We start from the raw sequence: 19,473 nt of genomic DNA, 5'->3' as shown, positions 1-19,473 counted from the left end.
GCTCAAAGCAGGACCGATCCCCAATTAAATCATCCCAGCCAGGACTTTGTCAAGCCTGACCTTAAAAACTTCTAAGGAAGGAGATTCCACCATCTCCGTAGGTAACGCATTTCAGTGTTTCACCACCCTCCTAGTGAAAGTTTTTCCTAATATCCAACCTAAATCTCCCCCACTGCAACTTGAGACCATTACTCCTTGTTCCGTCATTTGCTACCACTGAGAACAGTCTAGAGCCATCCTCTTTGGAACCCCCTTCTGGTTTTTGTCCATGGGTCAGGGTATAAATCTAAGTCTATGTACAAACTTTGAGCTATAGCAGAATACCTGCTGTCAATGGGAAGTTGCCACAGAGAGACATGATAGAATATAGCCTTTATATAGTACCTAAACGTAGGTTATTCTTATTTGTGTGCTCATACCTTATTGTCACATTTAAAATTGTTCCATGGAAAAGTTATGCTCCCCTTTAGGACCACTGCTATTTCTGGCCTTTATTTCCTTTTCCTTCACATCCTGCTGTCTGTTTATCTCCCTCATCTTTCTTTGCATCTACGTTCTGTTCTGCATTTCTCTCCATGCAATAGTTTCCAAGTCCAACCTGCTTGTGGGCTTTGCTTATACCCCTTTCCCATTCCATCTGCTAAAAGGATCAGTAGTTAAATAGTTAATGCTAACACTGAATTGCCATGGTTAGACTTTAAAGTTGATGTTTCAGAAAGACTACAGGGGAGTTCATGCTTTTTGAGTCCTTGTTCTGAAGCTGTCTGCACACTTAGGGCAGACATCCCCATGTAGGCTTATACTAGGGTGACCAGACAGCAAATGTGAAAAATCGGGACAGGGTGTGGGGGTAATAGGAGCCTATACAAGAAAGAGACCCAAAAATCGGGACTGTCCCTATAAAATCGGGACATCTGGTCACCCTAGCTTATACTCAAGGCTTGTCTGCACTACAGAGCCTTTACAGTATAGCTATGCTGGCATAGCTTCATAGTGGAGCAGCACTGTAAATGAACAGAAGGAGTTCTGCTGGCATGTCTACACCACCTCCCTGAATGACATTAGCTATGCCAACAGAAGCACTCGTATGTTGGCATAGTTGTGTCTACACTGGGGTTTTTGCCAGCATAGGGGTGAACTAATTTAAATGTAGGTGATTTAAATCACCAAATGGAAAGCTTCAGTTTAAATCATTGATTTTAATCAACTTTTCCATTTGTACTTCAGTTATTTGCTAAAGAAAGGTGCATTCTCATTGGTTGATATAACCATTAAAACATGTTGATTTACAGCTGAATAGAGTCCTTACGCTCTATTTGATACATTTTTTTGCTACATAGGAGGGTACGCTATAACTATATACAGTTATTTAAGCAATTGTGTAGCTTAATATAGCTAATGGAAATTCACTTCTGTTGACCTGAGGTTTTTCATCAATATGAATTTAGTTCCTTTGTGTTTGAGGTGCACATGAAGAGGAAAGTAATTTGTGTTGGGTTTCTTTTTGTTTTTTGTTTAAATTGTTTTACTGTGCATTATGGTGGTTTGTCTTGTAGGTACGCAACTATATCAGAAATTTAACGAATGTAGCTATCAAAAAATGCTGTGTTCACTAGCTGATAGCACACATGAAAAGGTCCATGATCAGTGTAGCTTTCTCTCTTCCTCCTCATAGCTGTCTTATGAAAAACGTAGTGGATGGTTAGAATTGTGATGTCAGATGTAGCTCCTCCCACTACCTGCTCATTTGCATACATCAGTCCTATTTAACATTGTTATGATCTGAAAAGGGACTCTGTACAAGTTGATTCTGTGTCAGACTTGTTCAGCGTACAGACTAGAGTTACTTTTTTAACTGCGTACACTGCAGGCTCCATCTGGGATCTGAAAAGTGTTTTCTCTTTCTCATCTATAATGACAGTGAATTAAAGCTACTCACTTTTTTTATTGATGAGGTAGAATACAATCTATTTTATTTTTCCATAGGTGTATTAACTCTGAAGGAGCTATTGGTGTGTAAACTGTCTTCTTTAGCAAAGCAGCATAAAGGGATGCAACTCAAAACACACTGGGAGCAGATATGTTGACTCAGAAAAGTCACTTTTACAATGGTCACTTATGATAATCACACTTTATCTTAAAATATTAATCAAGAAAATCTGTCATCAAGAGGTCAATGATAAAGTGCACAGACTTTATAGTCTTAATCAGGTCTCTTTTCACATTCCAATTTCTTCTTTCTGGTGTATGTTACTATTGGCTAAATTTGTTCATTTGTATGCTTGAATTTTTCCTAGTTCAAGAAACAGTTATTAGAAGAAAAAGAAGAATCTCTTAACCATCTGAGGACTGAACTAGAAGAAAAGCACAGGAATTCTATTATAACAGCAAAAAGCCAGTGGGTGAAAGAAAAAGAAGTCAATATTAAGCAGCAAGTGGAAAATGAAGTGGCATTAGCCAAAGTCCAGTGGGAGAAGGAACAGAAGGAGGTGTGGGGCTTGTACTAATAGACACAAAGAAGTTCATAAACTTCTATTAATGGACACTTAGGGGCAGATCCTCAGCTGTCATCGCTCAATTTAAAGACAGTGGAACTACAATAGCTTAAACCAGTTGAGGATCTGCCCCTTTAAGCCTAATTGTGAGAAGTACTGAGTTGCTGAAATTAGTGGGAGTTGCAGATACTCAGTATATCTTGATCAGGCTTTAATTTAAAATTAACATGTAAAATTCACAATAACTGCACCCATAAGCACATCTAAATGTTTCACTTGAATTCTGGAATGGGTGATTCAACATTTCTACTTGCCGTTTGCTTTAATAGCTATGCAAACTTATTTGTACATCTTCTATCACCTTCTCTAAAACTGTGGCACGGGAACACAAAAGCACTCTGCCTTTGTTACTAGTCACATGCTCCTAAGTATTGTGATTTGTTACATTTACCTTGAGCGCTCTAATGAGACCTGGTAAAAAGTGTCTGAAGAAGCTTAAATTCCACTAACCTTCAGAAATGGAGGTAGTCTTGTCTCTACAGAAACAACTTTCTTATGTCCTCTGAGCATGGGTGTCGCTCTCTTTTCGCAGGGAAGGGTGTGCACGTCAACTAAGACTACATATTTGACCAGTAGTAATTCTAGTTTTTAGGAATTTCAGCGATATTTTTTTCTTCTAAAAAAATACTCTTCTATAGATCAAAGAACAAGCTATCCAGAAAATAGAAAGAGAGTGGCAAGGCAGACTGGATCAAACTCTAGAAGAAACTAAGAAAACTTTAGTTGAACTCCAAGATTGTGGCAGCCAAACTGACCAAATAACCATAACCGATGAATCATCAAGTAAGGAGATTGCAATGATGATTGAGGAGCAAAAATTGCAACTGGAAGAGGCACTGAAAGAAAAGGAGAAGGCTGTTAGCGAGGCCTTGAAAGAACCTGAAACAGAACTGGAGAGGAAACATCATGAAAATATTGCCAATCAGGTAATATATACAGTTCACCCTGTTTATTGTTTTACAGCGTTCAAACATATGCAAAGTGGGTGCTACCAAATCAGAATGGTAATGTTTTATGGTTGCTTGTTACTTGCTCTCAGTAAATGACAACATAAGGTGCAAAGCAGTAGAGAATCTGACCCTAATATGTTTTAAGCAGAGGAAATTATTACAAAGCAGGTTTAATCGTACTATACCTGAGTAATTCGAATTCTTGTATTTGCTAGCCTCAAAAATTCTAAAAATATTAATCTTCTCTGCTTGATGTTATAGAAGTTGATAACATTTTCCAAGTCCCAACAAAAAACTATGAAGGATCTAATAGGCCAGTGGTTCTCTAGCTATGCTAACTTTAACATGTTTTATAAACTCTGTAACATAACTCAATAGAATGAGTCAATATAAGAGTTCCTGAACTTTTGAGGAAAACCACTTGTATTTATTTATATATTTTTAGTTTAAATACAATTAATGCTGCTTAATTCCCCTTTTTTTGGGTAAAGGAATCTCAAGCTATAATGTAGTGGGATTTACTGTTTAAAAACAAAAAGATGTTGTAACCCTGGTACTCTACACTCTCTAAACATTGGCAATTCAAACAGAAATTTGGTTTGTCTTGTATTAATGTACTACTTCACAATGATTAAAAATGACCTCTTCTTTCTCTATTCCTCTTTTGAAGGTAGAAACAGCTTTGACCAAAGCTCATGCCAGGTGGCTGAAAGAATTAACAGAACTTGAAGAGTACAAAGCAAATCTAAAGGCAGAACGAGAAAAATGGGAGAAAGAATATGAAATCAATGCAGCAAAACAGGTAACAGAGGATACTTATTAGGATGCTTGGTAGTTCACAAGCTTATTTTATATAATTTGAAAAAAAAACTTAATTCAAAACAACTCAATTTTCCAGCAAAAAAAAAAAATTGAGCCCTGATTCAGCAAAACCTATGCTTAAGTGCTGTGCTAAACTGAGGTCTTAGGGAAGTAAATTACTCTGTTTAAAATTGTGGGTAGATTTCTCCATTAGTAGAAATAAGCAGAATTTGAATGATGAAACCAATTTCTGGAAGCCAGAACCAAATAGTTTGTTACTGAAATCCGTAATAGGATACCTAGACTGACTTACAAAACTCTTCTGAGTGCAATGGAGAAACACCTGTAATTGTTCTTTCTAAAGCAACTCCATTAAGGTTTCATCTTGTTTTCCTTAGACTTCTGCAAGATGTTCAATATATACTAAAGCTGGATATCACATTGATTAGGTAGGAGGGATACTGTATATATACTTACTGAGCAATACAGTAAGTGTGTGCATCAATATTTTCAATCAGTATTCATCTGTTTGTTAAAGTTTATGCAGTTATAGCCAAACATACCTAACATGAAAATCCTTAAGGGTTTGCTGACAGACTGTTTTAAAATATATTTTGCATTCTTTAGCTATCGCTAGTTCTTTCAGCAGCTGAAGAGAAATGGAAGAAACAACTTGAGAACACAGAGAAATCTGGAGTCAGAACCAAAGAGCTTGAAGAGAAGATCCTTTCCCTTAGGAGGGAACTGGAACTAAAGAAAGAAGAAATCCCTGCAACTGTTAAAGCAGAACTAGCACAGGCTCGTACTCAGTGGAACAAAGAAAAGCAAGAAGAAATCCTCCGGCTACAGGAACAAAATGAGCGAGACTACCGTTCATTCTTAGATGACCACAGAAATAAAATAAATGAGGTGCTTGTAACAGCCAAGGAAGATCTTGTGAAGCAGAAAAATGAATTGCTGATTCAGAAAGAGGCAGAACTTAAGATGTGTCTGGACCAAAAGCAACGAGAATGGGCAGCTCAGGAAACAAAGAGACTCCAAGAGGAAATTCACCAATATGAGGAGAAGATTCTAATTGAACTTGAGTTCCTGTTAGGAGAAATCCATGAAGAACTAGTCAAGAACAGAAATAATGAGCATACTTGGCAGAATACATGTTCCAGTAGTGCCCTTCAGTTAAATCACCAATACAAGGAAAAGCTAAAGGCTTCCCTACAGAAGGCTTATAGAGGCACAGTGCACACAATTCTAGAAAAAGCCAGGCAAGAATGGAGAGAGGTAACAGTTCTGTAAATTAAAAATATAACTTTGCCAACCATGAGAAGGGACTTGTCTGATAGGCAAAGTCCTATGAAAGTTATCTCCCAAGAAATTATATATGATATTGTGGATCAAGAAAGTAAAATGATTGAGTTTCTTACGAATCTATTCCTAAATCTTTAGAAGAGAGATGGAAGAGTCCCTCTTAAATAAATAAGTTAATAAAGATGACTACAGGTATAGCTTTGGTGACATTTTAAATATTTAAGCCAGACAAATTCAAATTAGAAATAAGCACACATTTTTAACAGAGTATGATTAGCTATTGGAACAAACTCCCAAGGGAAGTGGTGGAATCTCCACCTCTTGATGCCTTGCTATCAAGATAGACTGGACTCCCTTCTGGAAGATATACTTTAGTGAAACACAAGTTATTCAACTCAGTATAAGGGTAATTCGGTGAAATTTTGTAGCCTGCATTATCAGGAGGCCAGACTGGCCTTCTGATCTTAACTCAAGAAATTCATTCATAGATTTTAAGTTGGTTTAGAATGGTTACCTGGAGGAATTCCAAAAATTGTCTTCCAAAGTCAAAGAAATGGATTCTGTGTTCTACAGTATCAAATATCCCCTTTAACAGCAGTTTGCATATTTTACAGGCTGTCAAACTCTTATGCATTATATCCTATAAACTGCTGATATAGGCTTGGTGTAATCTTTTGATTAGAAGTTTAAAAGAATGAACCCAGAAAACTGCCACCTACCCTAACTGTATACAAAAGGTATCCTGGAAGCACATGTTGTTGTTTTCACCCAAAACACTTCAAACCACAAAGCACAATACTTATTCTTGCTCTCTTGTTCTAACATATAGTATGAGGAAGGCTATGTTTTAGTCACAGGTATTTTTAGTAAAAGTCATGGCCAGGTCACGGGCAGTAAACAAAAATTCATGGCCCGTGACCTGTCCATGACTTGTACTGTATACCCTGACTAAATCTTGGGTGCTCTGGGGCAGGGAGCAGCCAGAGACTGATAGCGGTGCTGGGTCATGGGGGGCCCACAAGTCATGGAGGTCCTGGAGAGTCACAGAATCTTTGACTTCCGAGACCTCCGTGACAGACTCGCAGCCTTAAGTATGACGATTGCAACATAATACAAAGAAAATAAACAGTAAATAACTGCAGCTGGATTGGGCTCTCAACCAGAAGATTAAATGGCCAGATAACACTGCATTCACACCGACAACAGCTTCTTGTCCTGATTCTGGTCTCACATCATTGTAAACCTGGAATAATTCCACTGACTTCAGTGGAATTATACTGGTGTAAAACTACTATGAGCGGTATTGGATCCAATGTCTAATTCTTCCACAAAACCAGTTTGTCATCTTGATGTTACTGAATTCCATCCATTTGACATCTACACTGTTAATTTGAACATCTCATCATTGCTAAGAGTCCTAGTTTGTCATGTTTGTGCTGATTGCAATGTTTCATCAAGAAATTTATCCTGGAATACAGTCTTACATACCAGATGTGACTATTGCCAAATGGACAAACCAGGCTGATTAGTCAGTAGCCAGTAACTCTCCTATTTTTCTGATCTATATTGGGTGTGCCAAAGGGACGAATCCTGCAAGCTTGTTTGTAGTAATGACACCTGTGTAACACTTCTACTTCTGTTAGCTTTGTTGAGACCTTAAGACAGTGCATTTATCTCCCATTTCTGCTTCTTGCTCAGATATTTAAAAATTAGAGAAGGCAATTTTAAATCAGTCATACAAAGAACCTACTACAGGCTTGAAAAATTGTTGAAAATGTACTGTCACAGATTTAAAATAGTCTTGCTTGACTTTACCAGGATAGGAAAAATTCTTGTCTTGCCTGTCTCCACCCTGATCATCTTACCCTCTCCTCTAAAAGGGAATAGGCAGAATTTACAAGGCTCACACAAAACCAGAAGTAGAACTCTCAATACTCTATCAGTCTTCCTTTTTATTTGTTTTTCTATTCTTTATTTGGAAAACACCTCTCCTGCATTGCCTATCATAGCTGTCACTTTTGATTACGGGGAACAGACCAATGGAACTTCCATAACCATCCAACGTTATGTAGACTACCTCATTCATCAGTTGGGGAATCATCTAAGAACATGGCAAAAGCACATAACATCTTGCCATTTATCTTATCCCTTCAAGAAAAGGAATGTGAGTAAGGAACTACTTGTCATAAGACTGCTACTAGTATGTGGTGGGGAAACCAATTTCTGCTTAAAGCTCACCCCATTCTCAATCAAATGAATAATCTGTAAATTTAATTTTTTTTTTTGAAGTAGCCATAAAATATTCTCACTGATAAAGCTCCTGATTCTATGCATTTACTTATGCCTGGTACATCTGGCCTAAACAATGAATCTCATTTCAAACAGGACTATGTTAACATGTGCTAGGTATCTTTTAGTTCAAGCTAGCCGGTTCTATAGGGGGCAGTTACAGTGCAACAGTTTAGTGGATGCTTCACATCCCTACAGTCCGCACTGCAGGGCCACGTAGACAAGCCTTGAGAGGCAAAAGCCTTGGTGAAAGCCCTTGGCAAATAATCAACATTATTAATATTCAATTAAACTTATAAACTACTGATTATTTGAACCACTTAACTATCCAATGAGTTCTTTGGGATTCCTTAGTAATTTCTTCTATTACATTTGCCACAACTACAAACAAGAAAGTGAAATTATCTTTTTCTGCCCTTCCACTATCCCTAGTCAAGCAGAAACTTTATAAATAGGATCCAGTTCCTTTCTATTGGACACATCCTTGAATAGTTTCAGCTTGTTTTAGGCTCTGCTTATTTCTGCCTTATTCAGAAACTAATTGAAGCGTACCAAAAATACCATCAGGATGACCAAGTACTAATAAAGCTGCAGCTATGAATAAGAGAACACTCTGGTAAACTGGTGGTAGAGTAGCCTTTCTCCTTCTACCTTGAATGTGCAGTTTTAGAACTACAATAAAGGTTTCCCCATCTTGATAGGTCTCTAGAATAAAATTATTCAAAGCTAATGGAGGCATTCTGGGATGAGCCATTTGTATTTGCTTCCCAGACTGTTTCTGGGTGTGGCTATTTCTAAGTATCCGTGAACATTATGTTTTATACTACTTACTGAGTAGTCCTAATATCTGGTTTCAATTACAGAAACATGAAGAACTAGCCTTCAGTTTAAAAGAAACAGAGCACTCTTGCAAGCAAAACGGTGAAGGAGAAACTGGAGACCAGGCAAGACCACCTATGTACGATGTTGGACTCCAAGTAGAAATACAAAGAATATTAAGAAGGCAGCCACCTTTGCAAGACACTGAAATGGATAATGGTATTCTTGGTTTCGCTTTTCAGTTAAATCTTGTAAATTGCATTGTGCAGCATATAAAATGTATTTTTAGCTAGTATCAGTCTTCTGTAATAACACTTGTCACTTGTAGCTAGACTCACAAAGGAGCATAGGTGTCATGATGCTGAGTGTCACCACGCCTAAATTTTAGGATCCTTAGAAAATTACTGGGATCTACAAAACCTGGATGAGGCCTAGGCTCATTATTCAATGAATGGGGAGAGGTAGGCACCTCAGAATGGGATTCACAAAAAGCCAGCATGATAGATAGCTCCTCGCCTAAACTAGCCAATGGGAGATGCCAAGCTGACAGGGTGTGTGCTATGCCCAGCACCTCTCTTGGGGATAGCTGGCTAAGTCCAGGCTGCAGGGAGGCACCTCCCTCTGCTTGGGAGTCTCTGCTGCAAATAAACCCTTGGTGTTAGGCTCCTATGACATTTTAGCAAGAAGCTGGGGGCGGGGGATGGAAAGAGGAGAAGTAGGAGTAGCTCCTTGATAACGTTTAGCCCAGTGGTTAGGATACTCACCTGGGATTTGGGAGGCCTTCGTTCAAGTCTTCCCTCCACCAATCAGGTGGGTGCCCTAACCACCAGGTTATGAGATATTCTGATTGGGGTTTGTAACCTTTTGTAGCCTTTATGTTGAAATGTTTCCAATTAATATAAAGTTGTTTAAAAACATAAGGGTACAATAAAACCCAACTTTGTTTTCAGGTTCGAGCCTCTAGGTCGGTTACAGAAAATTAATTTAGTAGAGGACCTCTAGGTGACACTTTGGTCAAATCAAATTTTATTTAAAAGAAAAATGATTAGTTAGTCCTGGAACCTAATGGTACTCTTTTCATGTTTAATTGGAGCTCTCCTCAGTTTTAACAAAACTACTCCTTTTATAATCTGTTATAATACTAATTAACATTTAGCTTAACCATTACTATAGTCATGTTTCCACGCCTCCTTATTGATTCTTTACATAACACATTATTTAAATTAACATCTACAGAAATGTCCTTCACACACTAACAATATAGATAGCGTTTTAATAAAACATTCACAATTTTTTGAAACATTTTATTAAAAATCTTGCTAAAACCAGCTAACCAAAATATAGCCACAGCATAATCTTAGGTCATGTCTTTGCTTATGGTAATTTTCCCATCTTATTGTCTCCAACTTATCTTTAACTTTCTCACATTAGCAACATCAATTTGCCAGTCTCCTCTATGCTTAGACCAGTTTAGGCCAAAACCTAATTTCTATTTAACATAGGCTACAGACTCCCTCAGTTTCTGTTGTTGAAGCGGTCCCAGTTTGGATAAATAATTAGCTATTGGGCCAGAGAGAGACAGCAAGCATGAGAGACTGACTCTGTGGCCTGGTGATGCAAGCAGTCACCCAGGAGACCCGGGATCCAGTCCCTCTGCTCCACTGACTTTTCAAAAATTATTTATCTACAATGGAACAGCTTTAATAGGAGAGATTGAGGGAGCCGCAGATTAGAATATCCCATAACCTAATGGTTAGGGTAGTCACCGGAGAGGTGGCAGATCCCTGTTCAAATACCTTCTCGTTCTCAAGTGGAACCAGGACACTCTCCAGTCCCAGGTGAGAACTTTTAGCCCTGTAGCTAGGGTAGCAAGGGATGTTCTCCTCCTCCTCCCCAGCTGCTTTGTTTAAACTCACTAATGGGTGCCTAATCCAGTAGGCAAAGTCTGAACATTCCTACTGGCTCAGGCGAGTTAGTTTTTCATTCGCCTATCTTCCCCTGGTTTGTGGCTCGCCCTGGGGCTTAGGCATCTGGATGCCTGGTGTGGAGCTGCAGTGCGTATGCTCAGAGACAGAAATATAGCCACCTAGGGAAGTTTTACTGCAAAAATTTAAAGGCTGAATGAGTTTAGGCACCTGTGGGGTTTGGCGGCAACCTGTGTATGAGGTTTGTGAATTCCAGGGGAGCCTGATTCTGGGACTTAGACGACTACTGCCATTTTAGATGCTTAAGTCCTTTTGTGAATCTAGCCCTTAATGACTTATGAAATCAAAGGGAAAACACTCTGCTATAATTAGTGAATATATGGACGATGTAGCACACTTAATATGTACCTTGATTTTTTTTCCACTTTAAACTAAAAGTGTCTCAATACTGCATAAACTTCTATTTCATTAGAAACAGAAAAGCTGCAGTGACTGTATGGCACCTGGTCGCTAGTTTACTGATCCAGTGACATAATTTAAGTGTTTATTTTTAATAAAATGTTGTGTGTCTTTTGGTTTTAAAGCCAGTCTTCAGGATGTGAGCAAATAAGTGCCATCTTTGGCTCTGAATCTGAATAATAAGTTAAAGGGGGCAGACAAAAGAACTTCCATGTTTTGCATCTAAGTCCCTGTAGGATAGGTTGTATAGGGCTGTGTTTGTACATGATACTTCCTAAACCAAAACCTCTGACTTCAGGTATGGATAGTGCAAAAACAAATGCTTTGGAGGTCAAACTATAGCGGTATGAGTCAAGGAATTCCACGTTTGTGTTAAATATATTTTGTCATGCTGCGTGAATCCTGATTTGTGAGATTAAAGTTGAGATTTTTTTTTGAAAATCATGGAATTAGTGCTGTAGAATAATCTAGTATACTTTATAGTATTTTAAATTAAACAGAAATGCTGTAGCTTGCTCCCAGAGGTCTTGTATACAGTGTGGCAGGGTCAGGGCCTGTGCAGCTGGAGAGAAACATTACAGGAGGCCCTCAGGTTATGCACAAAGCCCTCTCTGGGGTTTCATGTTTGCTTTTAGAGTTCTTATGCTACCAAAGAAACATAAAGCAACAAAACCCATGAGAGTCTCTGGCCCTATGCCCATAGTGCGGCTTAAATTCCTTCACCACCAAAATAACAAACCATCTATTAAAGACACACAGTATAACCAGTGCAGCTCTTCTGCTTCTGGAGCTCCCTCTCCTGGCTGTAGAAAGCAGCCCTTTTCCCTCTCCGGGAAGTAGCCCAGCCTGTTTTTAAGTTTCTTAACCTAACTAGTCTCAGCTGCATCTGATCCTTTCCAGCTGGGAGTGCCTCCCTGAGATGCTCCAAGAGCTCTGCTAGAATTTAGTTTAAAAAAAATACAGTCCCCAAATCCACGCCACTGTCTGCATCAGTGGGACCTCCCTTTACACTCATGGCACTGCTGGGATGGGTACGTTGTGGCTGCAGTGTGCAAAAAGACATAAAGTTTATAGACCTTGTGACAAATACTACATGTGGATTGTGTCTATAGCCTCTTATGAGAGTGTACACTTTCCTAGGGTGTAAAGTAATATCTAATTAAAACCCTAGAAATAATATGCTTTATTTTGGTTCTCTTGATTCTATGGCTGATGTGTAACTTGTAGTAATTACTATTGCAGATCAGAAATGTAAGAAAAGGAACCTTTGGTCTCACGAAGATTTTTGCTGTGACCACTGTTGCCAACAGCTTGAAACAAAGGCGAGAGAATGCCAGGATCTAAAGAGAAAGCTGGAAAAAGCCTGCAGGCACCTCCAGCTTGCAGTAAGGGAACACAAAGCTAAAGTAGAGCAAATCCAAGGTGAGTATCTCTCCTCACCTACATAGAATTCTGAATGGTTTCATTTCGTGCTGGTTGTATGAATCTGTCCTTCATCTTTTGAGCTGTAGAGTGCAGCTGCTGTAATGGTGCATATCTAAATAACTCTCAGCCCTAATAAATTCCCTTTCTAATAGTAATCCTTCATCACAGCACTTTCTTCTGAACCTTTATATCCTGGGGACTAGCACAGAGATCAGCGTTTCGATGCATTCTTTGGTCTCTGAATGGAACTGTTCTAGGAAAAGTAACTGACAACGGATGTTCTTCGGGCAATTGTCCACATGGATCCCACTATAAGCGTGTATGCCCTGTGTGCACAAGCCCATAATCTTTTAGCAGCAGTGTCCACTGCAGCTGCACGTGTGCTCTGCAGGGTATAAAGAGCTGAGCCGTCACAACTGCCACATAGTTCCTTCTCACAGCCTGCAGTAGCAAGTCAGACCCCACTATTCTCCTCCTTTGCTGTAGTCCTTAGATTGTTTTAGAGTTAATAGCTTAGTTTTAGTCTTAGTGTAGTTTTAATAAGCTTTAAAGAGCCAGTGACTTAAATAATAATAAAGGGGTGGGGAAATCCACACAACTTTTTCCCTTTCTTTTTATAAGCTAACCTTGCTACCGAGGAGTAGGTCCAAATGGCAGAGGACCGGCTTTAGAATCTTCCCGGCTTTAGAAACAGTTATGGCTGCCCAAGATGCACATACAAAATATCTGCTTTGTTTAGGGGAGTCTCTTGCCCCTAGCAAGTGTGCCATTCAGAACTCTCTTTCTAAGTGCACACAAACAGCTCCTGATGCTCAAGGTAGGAAGGAGCAAAAATCTCTGGATGGAGCTTGCATCAGTTGCCTTCTCTAAAAGTCATCACCCCTCTGGCTTACCTAAACCAGCTCCTTTGAAAATTGCATTGGCACATGAAACTTCAAAGACTGTAGGATCATGTTTTTCTGCTGTGCACTTTGTCCTTTATCTTTGGTGATAGATATTGTTTCCTTAGCACCATTGGCATCGGTGCCATATACTTCAGGTTCATTTGGTACCTCATCCTGATAAGACTTCTGCTGAGACTCCTCCACTGGTACCATCAGTCATGATACCATCAATATTGCTACTGCTTGCTATGTCCTCCAAGGCTACTTTCACATCTCCTGCAGATCCTACCATCACTCTGGAACTGGAGTCCCCTTTGCTTGATGTGTCTCTTTACCTCTGGTACCTAAGTCTCTGGTGGTACTAGAGCTCAGGGTGCCAAAGACGGACCAATGAGAGATGCTCTAATGGAATAAAACTGTGAAATGAAGATGAAACTCAAAGATATTAGTCCATTGTGGCAGCTTCTAGATCAGATGCTCAGCTTGACATCGTCGTACAGTTGTGATTTAGGCAGAACTTCTATACCCTCCTTTATACCCTTTTTGTAAGGAGTTCGAGGTTGTACAAGGTGCATGCACATCCCCCATGGATGCTGCTAGCTAAAAGATCTGGGCTCACGGCCGCACTTACAGTGGAATCCCTATGGACAAGAGCATCTCTAAACTCCAGTTGCTGTAAGATAAGTAAACTGTTTTTCAACATGCTTCACTTGACCCTTCCTTCCCACCTGGTATCACAGTTGTCGCCTTAAACACCTTTTTATAGAAAAGCATGCTAGATGTTTGTCACTATGAATGTTTATACTCAGTCCTGCCTACCCCAGTAAGACAACCACTTCCATCACTTTCTGCTTGAGGCATGCCCACTCACTGCATACCTTACTCACAGAGCCAGTGATTCCTGTGTATATAGCTTGTGCCATTGCAGACTTTATGGGCCTGGCCCAATGAAATATTTAACTGCACAAGCCAATGTGCACTGATTGAGTCAGAGGTCAAGATTAGGATCTGTGGACCACCAATTCATTCAGTGTGCAAACTCTGACAGTGTTTAAATGACTTTGAGTATACAGTCAGATTAGACATAGATAGCGAATCCCATCTTCCTTTAGAATGTCAGCTGGTGGTTGTTAAAAATACCATGATGCATGTGTGAAGTGTAAAATATGTGAAATGTTCTCCTTCTCCCATCCCAAAGAAGTCTCCTTATACTACACTATAAATAACCTTTCTTCCTCCAACTTTTTCCTTCTAACATCCCTGCGCTTCTGCCTGTAGCTAAGAGTAAAAATTACTTACAAAAATCTGTCTAAACCACCACTGAGTCCGTCATACTGCTTTGATATTCAAACTTCAAATGACCTGTGGTCTAGTTAGTTCCTAATGATGATGTCACTTTGATGGCATGGCATGGCATGTTGTAGCTGCCTTTGAAACCCTGACCTCTTATCACAGAGGCAGTAATTTTACATAACCTATGAAGATGTTTAAATGGATTAAAAACATACAGATCAATTATCTGTCTTGGTTTTTGTAGAAAACGAGAGAGTTCTAGAGGCTCTAATGGAAGAAAACTGTGAGATGAAGATGAAACTCAATGATCTGAAACCATGCAACGCACCACCCAGGTATTTTTAAAAAGCCTGAACAAACTGGCTTCCATAGAGGTCATCCTACCTGTCTTGTAGTTCTAAAGTACTGCATGTTTTGTGTGCTTTCAGGTCATTGTCGGAGGGGGCTATTTCAAAACCTTGTACCTCCTGTGATGGTGTAAAAGGCTTGGAAGAAATGCGCTCACAGTACATTAAAGCTGTGGGCAAAATTAAGGGTAAGTGCTAATGAGAGTAAGTTCACATACACAAATGCAAATCACACTCTCCTCATCAGCCAGTTTATGCAAGAATCCAAACCAGTGTCAGATTTCTGACAGTCTGCTGAGGAGTGAAATTTGCTGCCTAGAGAAATATTTCATTGGAGTTATTTGCTCCTTTTCACCTTTCCCTTCCTAAATAACACGTGCGTGTATGTGTATATGAAAGACATCTGTGTTCTCTTCTTGCACTCAAGTGTCTCTTAAGATCTCACACTCATACCTCACATTGTGTGCTCTCCTGGTAGATATTAGTTTCCTTAATTCAACTTCTTGCATTCTCTCTATTATTATTTAATCCTTTAAAAACTCATTGCAACAAGTATGGGCCTGATTCTGCCAGCCTTACTTACTTTGCAGTACATGATTACATGGCAATGAGGCTACTCTTCTAGTACAATACTACTCAACGTGAGGGAGGCTGGCAGAATCTAGCCCCGTACAAATTGTTTTAAGCTGTTGTTATAAATGGCAAGGGCTACTTTGTGTCGTTGAATAACTGGGCTCTTTTGTTTCTTCTGCACTATAACTTTCAGCAAATGACAACCTTCCTCACCAAAGAATTTGTCCTCGGGGACATTTCATTGTCCCTTGTTTTATATCACCACATTCCAGGCCCTGTGTTTTAACCACGCTCTCTTTGGCTGAAGAGGACTAGATCAAATGCCATTCCTTATTTGACTGTAGTGGTTACTGTTGAGTGCCATGCTGCCATTGCAACACTTCTACCCTCAATCTCCCTACCCCTTGGCCAGGCTGTCTCAAATCCTTTTTTCCTTTTGAAACTCCATACTAATGACATTTCATTTATGTAGGTGATATGCTTCGTTATATCCATGAAAGCAAAGAGAGGGCAGCTGAAATGATTAAAGCAGAGGTTTTAAGGGAACGTCAAGAGACTGCCCGGAAAATGCGCAAATACTACTTGATTTGTCTTCAGCAACTTCTCAATGATGATGGGAAACACGAAGGGTGAGTCCCAAACAAATACATTCGAAATTATTGTATAGCACATATACTTGAAGAAAATACATATACAGGAATATTAAAAAGTAGTATATTAAGCCCCCAATTAGTTGCCCATTGTTTGCTTATTCTGAGGTTGTGCTGGTCCGCAAGCCCAGCTCAGTCTGCTTTAAACTCCATCAAATACATACTTTGGTGTGGGTCCTTCAATCCAATTGGCATCCTCTTCAGTGAACTTTGCGACTGAGACTAGCTGAGCAGCCTTTCTTAATATCTTCTCAACAAGTACCCTTGATTCTCCAGAAAGTTTCCATCAAGTAAACAGGTGAACAGGAAAACCTCATGTTGTGACTTCACAGCAATTGTGCAGCTTTACAAAAATTAAATCAGGCTTTAACTGTGACCTGTAAAAGGATGGGGAATGAGCTTGTACCTTTTCTTGCTTGCTTGAAGTATTAAAAGGTTGTGGAATGTTTAAACAAAAACCAAAAATAGAAATTTTGTTTAATTCCTCCCCCCCGCCGGGCTTTTCTGGAAGACTTGTCTGAGGGGGTCACAGATACTGTTACTTTTCTCTGGTTTAATTGAAGGGACAGGGTAATTTGAAATTCTAACACATTTTTTCTCTGGAGTGTTTGTGTGGCAAGTGAGGTAAATAGGTATTAAGAAATACAAGTGACTGGCAGTCTGAATTAAAAAACACCTCCCATCTTCATCAGGTTTCATATCCTTTAAACTTTGATGCCATAATCCTACCAATTCATAGAGTCTCCTAGGATAGACTAGTGCTGGATTTCTATTGTTAGAAGAAGAAAAAGTGCCAAAGTTATAACATTTTGCAGTAATGGGGGTTCAGGAGTCAACATTTCAGTCCTTTATAGAACATAGATTCAAAATGGGCATGTACTCATTTTTTTTCCTCCCTTTTTATACATGTCTTTTAATAAATGGCCAATTAGTTAAAGGGGAAAGGGTATGAGGTTTAGTACTACAAGAGCTGTCAGTGAGACTGGCAAAACAGCCTAGGAAAAGCTAGTTAGCTTCAAAAACTTACTGATTTTAAATATTCTGGGGTTCTCAACAGGGCTGAAAAGAAAATAATGAATGCTGCTAGCAAGCTTGCTACAATGGCAAAAGTGCTTGAAACGCCTGTTCGGAGCACACCACAGAACAAAAATGCCCACTCAAGTAAGTTGGAGTGACAAGTTGGTTCCCTTCCTTCCCCCTCTTATAGGTTTAATCCATTTAGCAGTGAAAATGCAGGTGGACAGTGGGAGTAATTTTTTTTTTTTTTTTTTTTTTTTGCTTTGCGATCATTTGCATAGGCGGTAACTTAAAAATGTGAACCACTTGATTTAACAGCACTAGTATTGACAACTCTCGTTATATAAACTGACTTTTTCCCAACATTAATGCTTCCTTAAATTAATCTTTTTTTTTTTCTTTCTCTCCCCTTCTCTTAGCCCTGCCACTAAATTCTGAACTGCCAACTGGAGTTGAGCAATCAAAAAGAAATCACATTCATCAAACTAGGCTAGCCCATATGGAAAGCAAATCATGTGGCGAAAGTATTGCCAAAAAAGCCAGTGATCAAGTTGTTCAGAAACGTGTACCTTGTAACTTAAGACAGCAGCTTGATGCAGTAGAGGCTGAAACACAGTCTGGGCTTTATGAAAGAATAACTTCAAATATCCAAAGTAGCGGGAGCACTTCTAAACAGCCAGCTGATAATTCAAGAGACACTATGTTAGAATTTCCTCCTGCTGAAGATGGAGGAAGGCTTAGAAATGGCTGTGTCTCAAATACAGACAAAGGTCTGACAAATACTGCTAGCACTACAGCACTTCAAAAGGCATCCTCGTGTGTTCCTCAGGTGAAGTTTGGAAACACGCATACACCCAGCTCTATAAATAGCTTTTCCGACTCTGGGCCAGCTCATGTAATGTTTGAAAATCAGATTCAAAGACCAGCCTTAAACAAATTTAAATGTAACCAGCCAAATACATATGGGGAGGCAACATCTGAGAGAACTCAGGGGTTTGATATTCAAGAAACTCCAGTAAGGGATGACGGAAGCTCTGCTGACTGGAGTTCAGTTAGTGGGAGTCTACATTTGGATAGTGGTGATATGCCCTTCTTGTATCCTGTGCAAAAAGCGAGTTCTAATGCAGAAGCACAACATACGGCCTGTGAACAGTTTCCTATGACCAACTTGTTTCCTAATGCAGATGAAAATGTTGGTACATTTTGTAGGCAACTTACCAGCAAAGCCAAGATTCTTGGTGCAAAAAGTGAAGCCATACTTTACAGTAATGAGCAACTGAACGTAAACCCAGGACACAATTCATACAGGAACGCTGAGAAATCAAATTTGGATGTCTCACAACAACGCAATGCAACCCCATATTCGAATATAGGAAAAGGCTATAACCAACATTCAAGGAAACTGATACTGGATGCCAAATCTTTTCAGCAAGATAGTGGCTTTGATAGCCCACTTCCTAACTTGGATTAACATCAATAATTCTTCAAACATTAGTTTAGAAGAAACTAATATATTTCAATGCAAACTTGGGGCATGCGGAAAACCTATTATTCTAGAAACTTGTGGGTTTTATCCATTTTGTGATCTCTCAATGTTATGTGACTTGAGACTGTTACATGAAAAAACAATCATATAAAATTACTTGAAATATCGATGTAGGCTTTTATTTACTGTGGTTATCTGGCTTCACAGTTATGTACAGTGTTTTATATAAGTGTGTGTATTTTTTGTTTAAACAATCTATTTTTGTACTTTGATTAGTTTGCAGTGCAATGTTACATTTTTATTTATATATAAATAAAACTACTTTCAATTGTGGTCCCTTTTACAATCAGTATAAAAGGTTAGTGTGCATTAGAGATGTTTTTCAGAATCTGTTTGAAATGGTCAGGCATTTCATCCCTGTAAGCGCCAGTGTATATGTAAGTTATAACCATAAACAGTTACATATGTTTTTATAAAATGATTATCAGTCTTTTATACTCTGAATCAAACTCCGATCATGTGCCATCTCTTTGAACATATGTACAGTGAAAGCTGGTTCACTTCTGACTGAGAAAAAAGATCTTAGCTTTGTTTTCAGTAAAGCAGGGTAACTTCATTTCACAGCTATTCCTAGATAGCATTGACTATCCTCTTAATTCAAACTAAAGACTTAGTAATATTTCTCGTGGTGCTTT

At 39.1% G+C, this 19,473-nt stretch overlaps 1 protein-coding gene across 10 annotated transcripts in view; it reads left to right on the top strand.

The window, feature by feature from the left end:
* CEP152 (centrosomal protein 152) overlaps window positions 1-19,111 on the top strand; it is a 54,641-nt gene extending 35,530 nt beyond the window's left edge. For 6 of the 10 annotated variants that reach the window (XM_007066801.4, XM_043524236.1, XM_037910993.2 and 3 more), the window contains 11 exons: window positions 2,298-2,489; window positions 3,194-3,481; window positions 4,176-4,307; window positions 4,934-5,584; window positions 8,764-8,938; window positions 12,346-12,525; window positions 14,950-15,040; window positions 15,134-15,240; window positions 16,098-16,254; window positions 17,333-17,436; window positions 17,712-19,111. In XM_007066801.4, coding sequence (XP_007066863.2) covers window positions 2,298-2,489; window positions 3,194-3,481; window positions 4,176-4,307; window positions 4,934-5,584; window positions 8,764-8,938; window positions 12,346-12,525; window positions 14,950-15,040; window positions 15,134-15,240; window positions 16,098-16,254; window positions 17,333-17,436; window positions 17,712-18,763 — 3,129 coding nt within the window. In that variant the 3' untranslated portion in view covers window positions 18,764-19,111. The remainder of the gene's footprint in view (window positions 1-2,297; window positions 2,490-3,193; window positions 3,482-4,175; window positions 4,308-4,933; window positions 5,585-8,763; window positions 8,939-12,345; window positions 12,526-14,949; window positions 15,041-15,133; window positions 15,241-16,097; window positions 16,255-17,332; window positions 17,437-17,711) is intronic. The other 4 variants (XM_037911000.2, XM_043524237.1, XM_043524234.1 and 1 more) reach the window with 2 other exon arrangements.
* Window positions 19,112-19,473: the final 362 nt, after the last annotated feature.

This window comes from Chelonia mydas, chromosome 10 (assembly GCF_015237465.2).
Source record: "Chelonia mydas isolate rCheMyd1 chromosome 10, rCheMyd1.pri.v2, whole genome shotgun sequence".
Taxonomy (NCBI): domain Eukaryota; kingdom Metazoa; phylum Chordata; order Testudines; family Cheloniidae; genus Chelonia; species Chelonia mydas.
The sequence above is the reverse complement of the archived record's forward strand: the minus strand, read 5'-3'. Positions and strand labels throughout refer to the sequence as shown.